General features: G+C 38.6%; 1 protein-coding gene across 12 annotated transcripts in view; it reads right to left on the minus strand.

Annotated features, from left to right (window-relative positions):
• Kansl1 (KAT8 regulatory NSL complex subunit 1) overlaps positions 1-17,022 on the minus strand; it is a 136,008-nt gene that overhangs the window by 18,377 nt on the left and 100,609 nt on the right. For 8 of the 12 annotated variants that reach the window (XM_006534447.4, XM_006534446.4, NM_001359634.1 and 5 more), the window contains 3 exons: positions 16,803-16,901; positions 5,604-5,719; positions 4,807-4,999 (listed from right to left, as the gene is read on the minus strand). In XM_006534447.4, coding sequence (XP_006534510.1) covers positions 4,807-4,999; positions 5,604-5,719; positions 16,803-16,901 — 408 coding nt within the window. The remainder of the gene's footprint in view (positions 1-4,806; positions 5,000-5,603; positions 5,720-16,802; positions 16,902-17,022) is intronic. The other 4 variants (NM_001372458.1, XM_030246421.1, NM_001372460.1 and 1 more) reach the window with 1 other exon arrangement.

Below are 17,022 nucleotides of genomic sequence, written 5' to 3' on the forward strand. Positions count from 1 at the left end.
CTAGAGTTGTTTGTCAGTGCTCACTCTCTTTTGCTCTAATTCATCCCCAACATAAACTATCTCCAGATTTATATTCCAACAAATAGTTTGTGACTCCTTCCTGTTGATTTTAAAATTAAAATCTAGAGGCTAAAAAGTTTAAAAAAACAACTCTGGAACTCAAGGCCTTTGATAATTTTCAACTATTTCCAACAAGTTTATCTTACTAAAGCCTTTGTTCTAACACTGGTACTAAGATCTACAAATGACAAACATGTATATAAAACACCCATCCACATAAAATAAAAATAAATATCTAAAAATTAACACCCACGAAAGTATTAAAGACAATGGGATAAGCCTATTATATTAGCATCTCAGGCTGCGACAGGAGGAGCACAGGTTCAAGATCAGATGGGGCCATTTAGTGAGAACTTGTCTCAAAATGAAAGAGAAATGAGGATGCAGCCACTAGTAAAGTGCTTGCTTAGCATGTACAAGGATTCTGCAGTCAATTGATAGTGCCATGAGAAAAGAAAAAAAAAAAAAAAACCATGAAGAAAAAGAAAGAAGGGGAAGAAAGGGAAAAGGAAATAGAATGAAAAAATGAAAGTTTTTTTAAAAAAAAAAAAGTACACAGAGGTTAGAGAATGGCTCAGGGGTTAAGAGCACTGACTGCTCTTCCAATGGTCCTGAGTTCAAAATCCGCCAACTCACAACCATCTGTAATGGGATCTGATGCTGCTTTTGGTGTGTCTGAAGACAGTTACAGTGGACTCACATACATAAAATAAATAAATCTTAAAAAAAAAAAACAAAACACAAAGACAAACAAACAAAAAAACCCACACGGCTTGCCTCCAAAATACTTTCATTGTGAATGAAGGTATTTTGTGTGAGTGTAAAAGTGTTGTGTTTAAAAGCATCAAAGAGGGCTGGCGAGATAGCTCAGCGGGTAAGAGCACTGACTGCTCTTCTGAAGGTCCTTAGTTCAAATCCCAGCAACCACATGGTGGCTCACAACCACCTGTAATGACGTCCTCTTCTGGTGCATCTGAAGACAGCTACAGTGTGCTTACATATAATAATAAATCTTTAAAAATAAATAAATAGATAAATAAATAAATAAAAGTATCAAAGAGAGGTTAGAGAAGATGGCTCAGTATTTAGACACTGCTCTTCTAGAAAACCAGGGTTCAATTCCCAGCACCATCACAAAAGCTCCAAAGTGTTTATAACTCTAGTTCCAGGGTGTATGATACCTTTTTCTGGCATCAGGATTGCAAGTGGTACACATATATACATATGGGCACACATTAAAAACAACAACAACAACAAAACAAGATAAAAAAAGCATGGTATACACTTTTAATCCCAGCATCTGGGGCAGACCTCTGAGTTCAAGGACAGCCTGGTCTACATAATGATTTACAGGACAGCCATTGCTATATACTGAGACGCTGTCTCAAAAAGCCAAATTAAAAACAAACAAACAAAAAAACCCACTGTGGTGACTTTCCAACAACTAATGCAACATTACCCACTGCTTCCTTTTTTTCAGATAGAGACCCACACTATTTGAACCCGTGAGCCACCTCCCAGTGTTGGGATTACACAGGCATGCAGCACCTTCATACCTGACTAGTAAAATACATTGTTTTCTTGTCATCAACTCTTCAGAAAAATCACTGATAAACAGGACAATGACGGAGAGACTCTAACAAATATCTACTCTTCCAGTTGTCCTGAGTTCAATTCCCAGCAACCATGTGTTGGAGCAAACCATATATAATGGGATCTTCTGGCATACAGGCATGTATGCAGATAGAGCACTCGTGCATAAATAAATAAATAAAATCTTAAAACAAGATACACTGTACAAATGTGTAATGGAACAAAGGACATTAGGTATTAAAATTCATAGTCCAAATATTAATGATTACTATAATCCTCTTTTCATTCAAAACCCTTTCACAGGAAATATAACAATTCCATAAAGATAGATTCTGCTTCAAACAGGCTACTTTTCTATTTTTCTTCTCTAGAAGTGTTGAAAACACTCTTTAGTTTTATTTTAAGCTTAGTTTCATTTTTTAGTTTTGTATGCCTATATTGTAGTCTGCACATACGAATCCAGGTGTCTAGGTAGTCCAGACGGGGGTGATATGTTCCCTGGAGGTGGATTGGTGACCCACCCAATGTGTGTACTTAAAACCCAACCTGGATCCTCTTTAAGAGCAGTATATGTTCAGTATATGTAAACTGAGACATCTTTTCAACTCCTTGGAAATATATTCTTTTTAATAACCTCGGTTCTTTTGGTCTTGTTATATCCTGAAGCCATTACAACCAGGTTTTCACTCATTTCCATTTATAATAACTGTTCACTTGAGGTCTCTAGTTAAGCTGACCCAGCCAGTTTCATCTTATTTCATATGTCAACAGCTTCTGACATGGAAAATCACACCACTTTTCTCTTAGAAACCCCTCCACCACACTACACTTCCGTGGATTTTTTTCCTTTCTTAGTCATTCTTGGTTGATTTTTTTCTTAAGAACTCATAGCCATACCTCTCCCTTCTCTGCCGTCCCCAACACTCTACTTCACAGTTCCGTACCTTTCCACACCAGCTACAGGATAAACTGGGTAGTCTATTGATTGATTTCTGTCACTAGTAGTTAGGTTATTTCATGAATAAGGATTTTTGTTTTTTTATCTAATATTGTATCATCAATGCCTAGAAGAGACTTAACTCACCAAAGTTCAAAAAGTATTTTACAAAAGAATCAATGTGTAAGAACAAAAAGATTCATAAAGGAAAAACTTACCAGACAGGTACTCCAACATATATTACATAGATTTCATAAATTTCAAACTAAAATAAACTTTGCTATTCAAGAAATAAGCAATAAAAAATTCATCACAATTTTGGAGTCATCGCCATTTTCTGTGGTAATTTAGAAACTTTACTGAAAGTTGGGCAAGACAGCATATGGCTGGCTCCATTTTTAGGCCTTAGGAGGTAAAGGCAGGAGACCTAGGAGATAAAGACCAGGCTGGCTAACAGAGACTCTGTCTCAAATCACAAAAAAAGCAAAGAACAAAGGAAGAAGGGAGGGATGGAGAAGAGCTAAGAAAAGATAATTTAGTGAAGATTCTTTTTTAAAAGCAAGTCTTTGTTGTTGGACAGATGGCTCAGCAGCTGAGAGTATGTTTAGCTCCTTGCTGAACTGGTGTTGAACATGGTAGTTTATAACGGTCTATAACCCAAGCCCCAGGGGGTCCAATATCTTTTGCTGATCTGAGAGTACTGTGTAACATACATGATACACATATAAACATTCTGGCCAAATAAACATATATAAACTTTTTTTTTTTTTTTTTGGTCCAGTGTGGTGGTGCACACCTTTAATCCCAGCGCTTGGGAGGCAAAGGCAGATGAATTTCTGAGTTCCAGGCCAGCCTGGTCTACAGAGGGAGTTCCAGGACAGCCAGGGCTACACAGAGAAACCCTGTCTTGAAACCCCAACCCCCCACAAAACATTTTTTTTTTGCTTTAGTATGTAATACTGCTTTTTATATAAAAACAAGAGTCTACTACAAATATAGAAATCATACATACTATTGCATCTTTAAGTAGACTTTAATTCCATTCAATTTCCAGTTAATTAGAAGGTCCCAGTTACTATAATTTAATGTATGTTTTTTTTTCATATTGATTAATTTGGAACTTTACATCATGAACCTCAAGTCCACTCTTTTCCCAGCTATCTGAGGCTCTGTGACCTACGCCCTCCCCACAAAAGAGCAGCATCAGCAAGCAAACAGAACCTCCAAAAACCCAAGTCCACTCTGTGCCCAGACACTTATGGCAGCACATGTTTAAACTTGCCAAACTCCTGGTGGCAAGTTCCTTAAAGACCACTGACACCAACAGGCAATACACACAGCACACATACAAACATTCAGGGAAAACAAGCACATTAAAACAAAATTCTTATAACATCTGCCACTGTCACTTCTGGCAGAGTGGGTGTGGTAGTGAATACTTGTGATCCTTCCGCCTAAGACAGAGGATCAGGAGTTCAGGCTGGCTTGGTTTACACAGGGAGACCTTGCATCGAAATAAAACAGAAACAAAACAAACCAACAATCTCAAAAGCAAGAGTCAAGCCTGGTGGTTCACACCTGCACACAGGAGGTAAAGCGGGAGTTTAGACCATCCTGGTCTACAAGAGATCTTGTCTCCAAATCAACACGTGGAAGGGAGAAGGCAGAGATGGCTTACTGCTCCACCCCTGGTTGTTAATTTTTGTTGGTTTACCTAAGACAGAGCCTTATGTAACCCTGGATGCCTTCAAATTTATTATTTAGTTTTTAATTAAGGCTGATCCTTTAACTCCTGATTCCTCCACTACTTGTCATGTACTGGGATTGTGCAGGTAAGCCCCAGCATGCCAGGCTTAAAACTTCCAATTTCACTGAGAACAGAGAAGATGAGAAATCCCCCTTCAAAGTGTTCATGGTAGAATTTAAGCTCTTCCATTTGTTTCAAAACTCAAGCCAGAAGTTTTCATATCTGCTTATCATGGTCTATGACCTTCCTATGAACAAAGCATAATGATACATATGAAACTATCACTTTAAACACGGCATGCTAACTCAAAATGTAAAAGAATTAAAAATAAAAAAAGCAAAGCAACTACACTAAGTCCTAGGAAGCAGGTTAGGATTCAGTAGTTTTGAAGGTTCACAGGAGAACTTGGGGGCTCGCCAACTCTGGAGAGTATCAGAGCTGACCTCAGACCGGTTCTCTGAGCACCTACCTTCTTAGAAAGAGGAACGATGCTGCTGGGCCTAACAAGCCTCCGTTTCTTACAGGTCAGTACAGGCCGGGTTCGGGCTGCGACACACGTGCCATCAGATGAAGAAACTAAATTCAGCCTTTGCTTTTTATGTAATTGTTCCTCAGCATCAGAGCTGTCACCTGGAACTTGGTCTGCCAGGACAGGCTGAAGACTACAAAAGGGGAGGAAGATACTTACTTTTCAGAACACAGAGGAAACAAAGGCTGTACTGTGGGTTCCTTCTCCTGACTTTTAAATGTTCACAGACACAACAGGTCAACTCTGGATAACAATGCACATTAATCTAAGTGTGTTAATATTTTGTCTATGCTTAGTCAGCAGGCTGTCAGTGCACAATATCTATTATGTCTGCAAGGTGCAAAGGTCAATTTTTCATCCGTAAGTTTTTCTTCCATAATACAAATGTGACTAACAAAAGGTAAGAAAACAATTTTGCAAATATTAATGAGCAGTCACAGTTCTATAAATAATGAATTCTAAGGATAATATGTATTCATATGCTCATGGAACCTATTAAGAACCTTCAAATAATTTGTAGGACTTTGTTTTACTCCATGGCCAGTCCCTTTTAGACAATGGTAGGTACAAGGGATTGCATGAACATACTAAATAAAGTATACTTGGCATAGTATAAAACATACAAAGTATGAATGAGTGGTAGGGTTTTTCCAATCTTGGCTGGGAATAACTAGGGGCTACAAATTCCACATTTATAAGAGTATTACGTTTTAGAAGTAGAAGAGCTAAAACATTACCTGTTAACAACTCCATTGACAGGTCGCGGTGCTCCACATGATTTGGTAGACAATGACTCTGTAATATTACTAACAAGGATACCATGGTTTTCTGATGGCTGAGAAACAGACTCAATCTGAGTAAAGAAAAGAGACAAAACACATTAATATTTATCTCAGCAGAGCCAGATGGTAGTAGTGCATGACTTTAATCCCAGCACTTGAGAGGTGGAGGCAGAGGCAGGCAGATCTGAGTTTAAGGCCTCCCTGGTCTACAGAAGGAGTCCCAAAACAGCCAAGGCTACACAAAACTCTCTCTCAAAACAAAACAAACAAAACCCTATTTATCCCAGCATCACCACGTCATTGAAATTTCTGACAGTGAACTTCAAAACCAAACCAAACCATGACGGGAATATAGTAATCAAGACAATTAGCTCTGGAGAAAAAAGGAACCCAAATGTTTATCAGATTACAAATAGTGCATACATATATACTGACAGAGGAAGGACCTCAACATAATTTTATAAAACAAAAGTTAAGCAAAACAATTACAGAGTAACACAACTCTTCCAAAAAGGGTAAATAACAATCAAGAGAGCCAAAAGGAAATTTCAGTATTATTAACTTTAGATGCTATAATATAAAAATTTGTTTTTCAAAAACTGTTAAACTTCATAGTGCTGGGAATCAAAACCAGTGCCAGAGCATGTCTGACAAATGCTGCAACACAGATCTAGAATCCTCAGTTGTATTTTATTTTAAAATAGCTCCATGGATGGACAGGACAGGACAGAAAACACACACACACACACACACACACACACACACACACACACACACACACACACACACACACATACACACACATACATTTGGCTTTCCCCCACTGAGAAAGGGTGTCTCTATGTAGCCCTAGCTGTCCTGGATCTTGAGTACATCAGACTGGCCTTGAACTCAAAGATCTGTCTGGCTCTGCCTGAGTGTTACTACCCAGATTGCAAACATTATTTTTTGACAGAAAACTAAATTAAAATCTCAAATGATGGCTGGGGAGATGGATTAGTTAGTAAAGTGCTGTCCAAATATGTGATAACCTGAGTTCAGATCCCTGAACAAACACTAAACTCAAGTAGTTCACATAAAGAAGTTAAGTGCAGAGACTAGAGACCCACACCTTTAATCCCAGCACTTACACAATAAAACATTAACTCAAAACAAACAAAACAAACAAACCAACCAACCACCCCCTACCCCCAAATCAAGCAAAGACTGTTTACTACTCTTGCAGTCTAGCTCCTAACACTCATATCTAGTGTCTCACAACTACTTGTAATTACAGACCCAGGGGATTTGACTCCCTTTTCTGACCTCTGTAGGCACTGCACTGATGTGAAAAACCGCACTCAGACACAAACATATGCACATAATTGAAAATAAAAAACAGAAATAAGAGGCTAGAGAGAGAGTTCAGAATTAAGATTATGAATGTTCTTCTAAAGGCCCAAGTTTGATTGCTGGCACCCACATGCCAGTTCACAACCACCTACAGCACCAATTCCAGGGGATCCTATGCGCCCTTTTGGTCTCCACAAGTAACAGAAACTCATGTGGTGCACAGAATTACGTGGTTGAAAAATACTCATATACATAAAAAACAATAAAATCGCATCCTAGAAATGTGGGTAATGTGAATATAGTCGGAGAGAAGACAGACAGGCAGACTCTGGAGTATGCTGTTCGGCCAGCCTAGATGAGTGTCAATCCACTGAGAGACACTGTCTCGAGAGAGAAGTGTAGTTACTAGGACATCCAGTGTTGCCTCCTGCCTCAGCACTTACATGGACACACATACGCACCCACTTGCACACATACACAGAAATTTCAAATGAAATCATCTCCTACTGTTTTATTTTCTATCTGGTTCTATGGATCAAACCCAGAACCTTGTGCATGGTAGACTAACAACTACCTTTATAGAAATCAAATATATATTTAGAATACAAATAAGGAAGCTGTTTAAGGAAACTCCATTAAATATAAAACAAATTTTATAATTACAGGTTATATATACTTCAGAAAAGGTGAGAGAGCTAGGAGTATGGTGGTAATCCTATCATCCAGGAGGTAAAGGCAGGACAAACAACCAAATGGAGGTGGGAGTGAGGAGTGAGTTTGAGTGTCAATCATATCTCTGAATTATAGGCAATAAGGGCAGAAATACAGATAATAATTGATTCTGGAGTTGCAGAAAAACAACACATAAATACAGTGATTGTAGTTTCTGATTCTTTACACTCAGAATTAGCTCTGGGTTATTCCGAATTTCTTGTAATTTCTAAGATGCACTTGATAGATCAATGATCCAAGGTTCCTACCCCACCCCCAGTCCCAGTGCTATGGATTAGTATATCCTAATCCAGTGTTTCTCAACCTGTAAGAGCCTTCTGGGGGTCGAACAACCCTTTCATGGGGGTCACCCCTAAAACCACTGGAAAACATATATTTACATTATGATTAAAAATAGTAGTAAAGTTGCAGTTATGAAGTAGCAACAAAAATAATTTTATGGTTGGTTGCTCTATAAAAGAGCACTGGTTGCTCTCCTACAGGACCTGAATTCTCATATGGTGGCTAACAGTTCTCATATGGTTTTAACTATGGTTACAAGGGATGTGACACATTTTTCTTGTCTTTGTGAGTATGTATCACATGTGTTAAACAAACAAATATACATGCAAACAAAACAACCTTGCACATAAATATTATGATTTAAAAATATACATAAAAATCATAAGAGTATTAGAATTTAAAATTTCCTTTACAACTGGGTAATTATATGCTTGCATGGTGACATAAGCCTGTAATCCAAGCACCGGGGAAGCAGAGGCAGAAATACCAAGAGGTCAAGCCATACTGAACTACACTGTCAAACCAGGTCACAATAACAAAGCCAGATAAACCCAAATCATCTCTGAAATGCTTGTGAAGATCTACTATCTGCAAGGAATCTGAAAAAGTACAAATATTACAGCAAGAAAAAGCAATGGGAATCAACAGCGCGGGCTGTGCAGCATTTGGAAGGGAAAGAGGACCAAGAGTTCAAGGGCATCCTCAGCTATGTGGAACCCAGTCTCCACCACCTGATCCTACTCTCCAAACCCCCAAAAACCAAGTATGGGGTGGGGGCACCATGAAAAAAAAAAAAGAGAAAAATGTAAGGTTTAGGTTAGTTTTAACTAGAGGATGTGCGACTGTTTGGTTTAGAAGACTATTTGTGGGTATGTACAAACAGGCAATTCCATATCCATTTAAAACATGGTGTTGTGAGGCAGAAGTAGGAAGATTTCAAGTTTCCTGAATTACATAGGAATTGGAGCCCAGCTTGGGTTAAGAATCTGGTCTCAGAGCCGGGCGTGGTGGTGCACGCTTTTAATCCCAGCACTCAGGAGGCAGAGGCAGGTGGATTTCTGAGTTCGAGGCCAGCCTGGTCTACAGAGCAAGTTCCAGGACAGCCAGGGCTACACAGAGAAACCCTGTCTCAAAAACAACAACAACAACAACAACAAAAACAAAACAAAACAAAAAAAACCCCCCAAAAACCAACAACAACAAAAATCTGGTCTCAGAAATAAAAATTTAAAAAATGTTTCAGCATAAAATTCTAAATTTGTGTTATCTAAATGTTGAATAAGTTACCAATATTGACTCTATTTAATTAAGGTTTCCTTAGAAGAAAGATTGAAAGGGTCATTTTTATCTTTGCTTTTTGACACAGGATCTCACAATGTATTTCTAGCTATACTGGAACTTGCTATATGGCTATCAGACTGGCCTCAAACTCAAAACAGCCTACTTCTGTGCTTTCTCAGTGCCAGGGTTAACTTACTTACTTTCTTTCTCTTTCTTTTTCTCTCTTTCTTCTTTCTTTCTTTCTTTCTTTCTTCTTTCTTTCTCTCTTCCTCTTTTTTTCTCTTTCCTTCCCTTTCTTTCTTTCCTTCTCCTTCCTTCCTTCCTTCCTTCCTTCCTTCCTTCCTTCCTTCCTTCCTTCCTTCCTTCCTTCCTTCCTTCCTTCCTTCCTTTTGAGACAGGGTTTCTCTGTATAGCCCTGGCTATCTTGGAACTCACTTTGAAGACCAGGCTGAGTGCTGGGTTTAAAAGTGTTTGCCACCACGCCCAGCTCAGAACTTTTAACTGCAAAGACACTTGGCAGAATAAGTGGTACTGTTAAGGCTTGCCCCTCTAGCATAGCTGCGCCATTTTACTCCATGTCTGCCAGTTATTCTATACTATTGCTATAATATGCCCACTAGTCACTGACAGAAAAATAACTTGACTCAAAGCAGTATCATGCTGATCACATACTGTTATGTTCTGAGGTTTGTTATGTTAAGAAATCCCACAAAGCTTTATGTAGGACCTATCAAATTAAAGGTCACTATAAACTATTATGTCTAAAACGGCTTTGGCTAGAGCCCACGGCCAGGGAGCACTTCCTGTAGCTGTGTGATGAGCTCACTGTGGGTTTTGTGGTTTTACCCTTTATAAGCTGACAGAAAAAGATGTTTGAGTCATAGCCTCAGTCCTGAATTTTGAATTACTGCCACTATGTGTTCAATAAACCCACCCTGTCTAGCTATTTGTGTGGTCTGTGGTTTGACTCTTGGACCCCAACAGTTACCATTCTTAACAAAAATCTTATTACAAAACACATTTATAAAAATTACAGAAAGAATTTGCCCTAAAGGGATAGTAAGGAAGTAAAATCACAGGTAATCTTATCATTCAGCAAATTTCTGCTCAGCAGCTACTTTTAATTTTGATATCTACAGATATACATATTTAAATACAAAACTGTTTTTTCTCTGATGTAACAGACAGGTGTTGTTATAAAATAACAGCAATGGAATTCAGGTGTGTTATACTTTAATGTGGATTTTAATTTTCACAAAGGAAGGTACATCTTAAATTATTTTATTCACAAATATGTGTGAAGTCATCCACAGTTCCTTAAACAAATTCATAACACCTTAAGACAAAAAGAACACACTCAATCTAGCAATCTAAAAGCTTCTAGCCGGGAGTGGTGGCGCACGCCTGTAATCCCAGCACTCGGGAGGCAGAGGCAGCGGATTTCTGAGTTGGAGGGCAGCCTGGTCTACAGAGTGAGTTCCAGGACAACCAGGCCTATACGGAGAAACCCTGTCTCAACACCCGCCCCCCACCCCCAAATAAAAGCTACAAAGATGTTAACAAATATTTCACAAACAATCCTGACACTTTAGGCTTGACCACTTCTACTACAGTGGTCTATCTCACTAGTGTTTTCAGAAAACGAAAGCACAATTCAAACATCTTCAACACCCCCAATAAAATAAAAAGAAGCTGGGTGGGTGGGGCATACACTTCCCTTTTTCTCCTTGTTTTTTTTTTTTTTTTGGGTGGGGGGCACAGGATTTCTCTGCATAGCCCTGGCCTTGCTTGATTGAACTCAGATCTGTCTGGCTCTTTTGGGATTAAAGGCATCTGCCACCACAGCCCCTGTGGTGAGACAGATCTCTAGAGTTTGACACTAGTCTGATCTATAGAGCAGGCTTCAGACCAGCCAGGGCTACATACTAAGACACTTTCTTAAAAAAAAAAAAAAAGAAAGAAATTATAGAAAGAGCCAAATATTCAGACTTAATTACCCAGAGAGTATGCATTATCGCTGAAGCTTCTGAGAGGTTTCTTTTTTTATTTAAATATTCAGATGAACTCTTTTGTTTGTTTGTTTGTTTTGGAGACAGGGTTTCTCTGTGTAGCCCTGGCTGTCCAGGAACTCACTCTGTAGATCAGGTTGTCCTTGAACTCAGAAATCCGCCTGCCTCTGCCTCCAAAGTTCAGGATTTATAGCTCACAGAGAAAAGCATAGGAAAGTTAAGGTGGCAGACAAAAATGCACTCATAATCCTCATCTGTCTAAGCAGGGCCATAAAGGATGGCCTTGTGAGAATTAGGTTTTTTTTTTTTTTTTTTTTGGTTTTTCGAGACAGGGTTTCTCTGTATAGCCCTGGCTGGCCTTGAACTCAGAAACTGGCCTGCCTCTGCCTCCCGAGTGCTGGGATTCAAGGCATATGCCAGCACCACCTGGCTATTTTCTTTTATTGAAAGAATCCAGTATAAGGCACAAAATATTTAACATAGTGATAGAAAAGGCAGGCACTGGAATTAATAATTTGCCCTCTTAGCTAATCCAAAGAAATGTGACAAAAGGTCTTGAAGAAAAATCCTATTAAGTATAAGTTTTATAGGGTATATGGGGGGCAGGGACAAGGAAGGATCTAAGAACCAGTGTCCTGAGAAGTATGTTTAGAATCTTAGCATCTGGAAAGTTAAGGGGGGGAGGATTGCTTGGAATTCAAGGTGTGGTCAAAACAGTATGAAAACAAAACCACTCAATTATCACCATACCATATCTTCTTGAACTATCATTTTCTTATACACATCATTTTTGTTTGGCTAAAACATTTAATAGTTTACAAGGCAAACTGGGTAACAGGGATTATGTTTTATACTCCAATGAGTCACTTCTTACTCAAAGCCCCCATCACCTCAATGATACTTAGCTCTCCAACTTTATGAAGGTGCAGGGGAACTGACCGCAGGGCATCAGGCTTTTACACCAAGTGCCTTTACCAGCAGTCACCAGATAGTTAAGACAGCTTTAAGTGAAAACAGCAAATATGGTTTGCTACATATAAGGTGCATCAGTAATTCCTACAAACTTAGCACTTTAGCCAGGATATTATTCTAAATGGAAGTCAAAGACTGTAAAAATTCCACATGCACTGAGTTACTTATCTGGTATCAGTTTGAGCATATTTTAAAATGAGGTCACACAGCTCACTGCACTTTACTCTCTGTGGGTTGATTATGGAGACACTTATTCATGGCTAAGCTTTGTATCTGACTGAGAATGACCTTGAGCTTCAGATACCTCGCAGTGGAGTGATAGCAGGTTTGGAGCACCATGTCTGGCTTTTATGGTGTCAGCAACTGAACCAGGGGTTTACATCCCTTCAATTACTTACTATTTTCAGAATTTCAAAAGGAATAATGTTGCTATGGATCAATATTTCCCAGCCAGTTTCTATCCCTTTAACTTTACCCCCAAACCTTTGTCAGGCCAAAACACCACTCAATATATTTCTAGCGATGCAAGGAAAAGAGGTTACTCATGACTAACCAAAGGTAAGAAGATAGCTATCCTGAACTACTGAAGAGCTTACATTTTCAGCATACTTCTCTCCTGAGAAAGAAAATTAATACTTAGTAGTTCAGTTGTTCTTTATATCACTTCTTTAAAGTAGCATGAGTATAGAAAGGGAAAAGATGATAAATATAGAATACTTTTTTTTTGTTGTTGTTTTTTGTTTTTTTTTTTTTTTTTTTTTTTTTTCGAGACAGGGTTTCTCTTTATAGCCCTGGCTGTACTGGAACTCACTCTGTAGACCAGGCTGGCCTCCAACTCAGAAATCTGCCTGCCTCCCGAGTGCTGGGATTAAAGGCGTGTGCCACCACGCCCGGCTAATATATAATACTTTAATGACATTATTTACCAATACTCAAAAAAGAAATGTTTTTACTAAACAAAATCCTCAATTTGAATTTAGGACTAAATAGTCATTTAAACAATATTTATACAAGGAGGAATTTATTTTGTTTTTAGAGACAAAATGTGTGGTAGTAGAGGATGCTTATGAATCTACAACTGAGTTTCTAGGCTATATGAGATCTCATCTCAAAATAACAACAAACATACACATACCAACAACAAAAGTGTACAAATACCTATTTGTGTACAAAAAAAGAAAAGAAAAGAAAAAGATAACCCAAAAGTAAAGATAGATGGGAAAGCAGCTAAAAAGAAAGAGAAAAATTGAGTCTATCTTTTAGAGCTTATTATTGTCTCCTAACCCCTAGATTCCCCAAAAGACCCCTCAACCATTTTGTGGGTGATTTGGTAAGTGGAATACAATATTTAAAAACAAACACAACTCTATCACAAAAAAACATCAACTACCAAAAAGGACATAAGGAAGGCAATGTATGGTGGCACATGCCTTTAATCCCAGTACTATGAGACAGAGGCAGGCAGATCTTTGAGAGTTCTAGGCCAGCCTATCTACACAGTGAGTTCTAAAACAGCCAATGCAGTGTAAAGAGACTTTGTATCAAAACAAAACAAAACCCCACCAAAGAAATAGGCAAACCAACAAACCCACAAGGGGGGGGGGACCCTAAAATTTCAGAAAGCAGTTTAGACTATACAATAGCATTAACATTCTATTCTGTACATGAACATTGTATTCTAGGTTAGTAAATTTGTTTCTCATATGATCTGGTAATCATAAAACTCTCTTTTCATAGGTATTCCATTGAATACATAATTACAGCTAAATGTGGTGGCACACATCTTTCTAGCTACAGCACTCAGAAGGTAGAGTTAGGAGGACTCCTTTGAGCTGGAGGTCAGCTTTGGAAAGCAATACCAAGTATCAAACAAAAACAGACAGGTAACTATCAACAACAAAGTGAAAACTATTATGATCATCTGTTAATCTTACTGTTTTTCATCTTTAGACTATTTTATGTGTATGAGTATTTTGCCTGCATGTGTTTATGTGTGACTCATGATGTGGGTGCTGAGAACTGAATGAAAGTCTTCTGCAAGCCCAACACGTGCTCTTAACAACTGAGCTATCTCTCTCTAGGTCCTAGTCTCAAACTCTTCATTTTTCCAAAGCCTTTTCTAGTATTGCTTGGTTGTTCCAACTCATAATTTTTAAAACATACAAATGAGCAAACAATAAAATAAAAATAGATGTAGTAAAGATGTATGAACAACAGCAGTTGGGTTTCCTGGCTACATCTATTGGGAAATCCTTTTTTTTTTTTTCCGGGGGTGGGTGGGTGGGGGTGGGGCTTCGAGACAGGGTTTCTCTGTGTAGCCCTGGCTGTCCTCGAACTCAGAAATCCGCCTGCCTTTGCCTCCTGAGTGCCTATTGGAAAATCTTATAACCATAATCCAGTCAGCAATGACTATAACCAGTGCACGTGGCCCCAGATCTTGGTCTCTCGACACTGTTTTCCAAAGGCCAGCCCATCTACACAGTTAGTTCTAAAATAGCCAGTGCAGTGTAGAGAGAGACTTCATATCAAAACAAAACAAAACTCTACCAAAGAAATAGGCAAACCAACTACCACTACCTCAAAATAAAACAAAACAAAAACTAAGATAAATAAGTAAACAAGTAAAAATGCCACAGGAGCCAATCTGAGGGAGTTCCCAATGCCATAACGAGGTAATTCAATCAACTGAATCTAAACCTATATAAAATAAGATTAATGGTAATCCTGGAATGAGTAACCAAATCAAGAGCTGTGCACATAGTAGGTTCAGTGTGTAAAACACTTGTCAGGCAAGAATGAAGACTTTAGTTTAGATCCCCAGTGCTTACATAAATCATGGGCTAGAGTGGCAGTCCTATAATCCCAGAGCTAGGGGAGCAGAGGCAAGGGAGCCCCAGAGCAAGCTCTCTGGCTAGATTGACTATCTAGTCAGACTGATGCTGAACTCCTGATCTGCTGCTGCAACTTAGCATGTGATGTTATTACAGGCATGTGCTATGACACACTCAGCTTTATGTCTTTCTCTCTCTGGTTTTTTGAAAGAGCTTCTTTGAATAGCTCTAGCTCAGCATCAGAGTTCTGCCTGCTTCTCCCTTGAGTGCTGGAAGCATAGCCAAAAAAAAAAAAAAAAAAAAAAAAAGCCAGTATTTTTTAAAGGAAAAATTGAGAAAAATGAGTACTCCAGAATGAAATTGTGCAAAGAAAGGAAAAAAGATAAAGAAAAGATCTGAGCTAGAAGTATAAATCGAAGATTATTAAGATACTTTTATTCTCATTATGAAATAAAAATCATTCATAAAAGCATTTATGGTATTTCTATGGTAAAAATCTCTGATCCAAAAATTTTCCCTTTGGTTTTTTTATTTGTTGAGAATTTTTTGTACAATATGTTTTGATACTTACACACACACTCACTCATTTCATCTCCTCCCTACCCGCCTCATCTAACTTTGTGTCCCTATTTAAAAAAAAAAAAAAAAAAAGGCCTGGTCATGCCTTCTGATGCATGCCTTTAATCCAAGCACCCTGGGAGGCACAAGTAGGGAGGATCTCTCTGTGTTAAAGGCCATCATGGATTACATAGCGAGTTCTAGGATAGCCAGGACTATATAAGATAGATCATGTCTCAAAACCCTTCCCCCCCAAAGTCTAATTGTGCTGCCTATATATTCTTGTACATGTGGCCTTCCACTGGAAAAAACAAACCCCTCTCGGCTATTAGTCGGCAGAAGCTCCTGGGGTATTAGGGGTAGGATTTTGTGCACAACTTCCCCTTCTTCTTTTTTTTTTTTTTGGTTTGGATTTTTTTTTCGAGACAGGGTTTCTCTGTACAACTTCCCCTTCTATGATGGTATTTTTGTCTGGGTAGAGTTTGTACACATCTTGTGTATGCTGTCATAACCATTTTAAGTTTACAAGTGCAGCTGCCCTGCTGTGATTGGAAGACTGGTTTCCTAGTTGCTACCCACCATCTCTGGCTCTTATAACCTTTATACCTTTCTTCCCTAAGAGTCTGTTTTTCTGAGCCTTTGGGGTGGGGTGCAACACAGATGATGTCCCACTGAGGACTAAGTACTCCTAATTCAACTTTTAATGTTTTGATTTTGTTTTTATATATTTGAGACAGGGCTCCATATTTTCTAACCTTGATTCAAGCTTACTAGGTAGCAAACCATGACCAATATTCGGATACTCCTCCTAAGCTCTAGGATTACAGGTGAGCACTACACCACACCTGGCTTATGCAGTGCTAAGAATTGAACCAGAGCTTTGCACATAACAGACAAGCCCTCTGTCTCACAACTTTATTCTCTCTCTCTTTGTCTTATGTAAAATGTGGCTGTCCCTTTGCTTCAACTTGTTTAAGAGCCTGTCCCCCCACCCATTATATTGGTCCAGAAAAGTTATCCTACTAAAACTGTATGAGTGTGTTACACCTATGTGCCCTGATTCAACCACTACTCTGTAACTTTTTATGTGGCTGCAGTTTCTTGACCTATTAAGAGCTATCTTTTTTCTTTCCCCCTTTTCTATCTTTTATACTTACCAATTTATCTCTCCCATGATCTGTCTTCACCTCAGAACTAAGTGAAAGTAAGTCTGTTGTATGATCTGGGAAAGGTGCCTCCCCAAGGACTATCAACCCCTGTAGGACAAAGAGTAGAAAAACAGTGTGAGTGGTATAAACTACCAAGTTTAAGAATTAATCTCAAATTGGTTGGGGCTCAGAGTTTTGCTAACCAGAGGCCTTTCCCTTATTCTATGGC

This window comes from Mus musculus, chromosome 11 (genome assembly GCF_000001635.26).
Source record: "Mus musculus strain C57BL/6J chromosome 11, GRCm38.p6 C57BL/6J".
In the NCBI taxonomy this organism is placed as follows: Eukaryota; Metazoa; Chordata; class Mammalia; order Rodentia; family Muridae; genus Mus; species Mus musculus.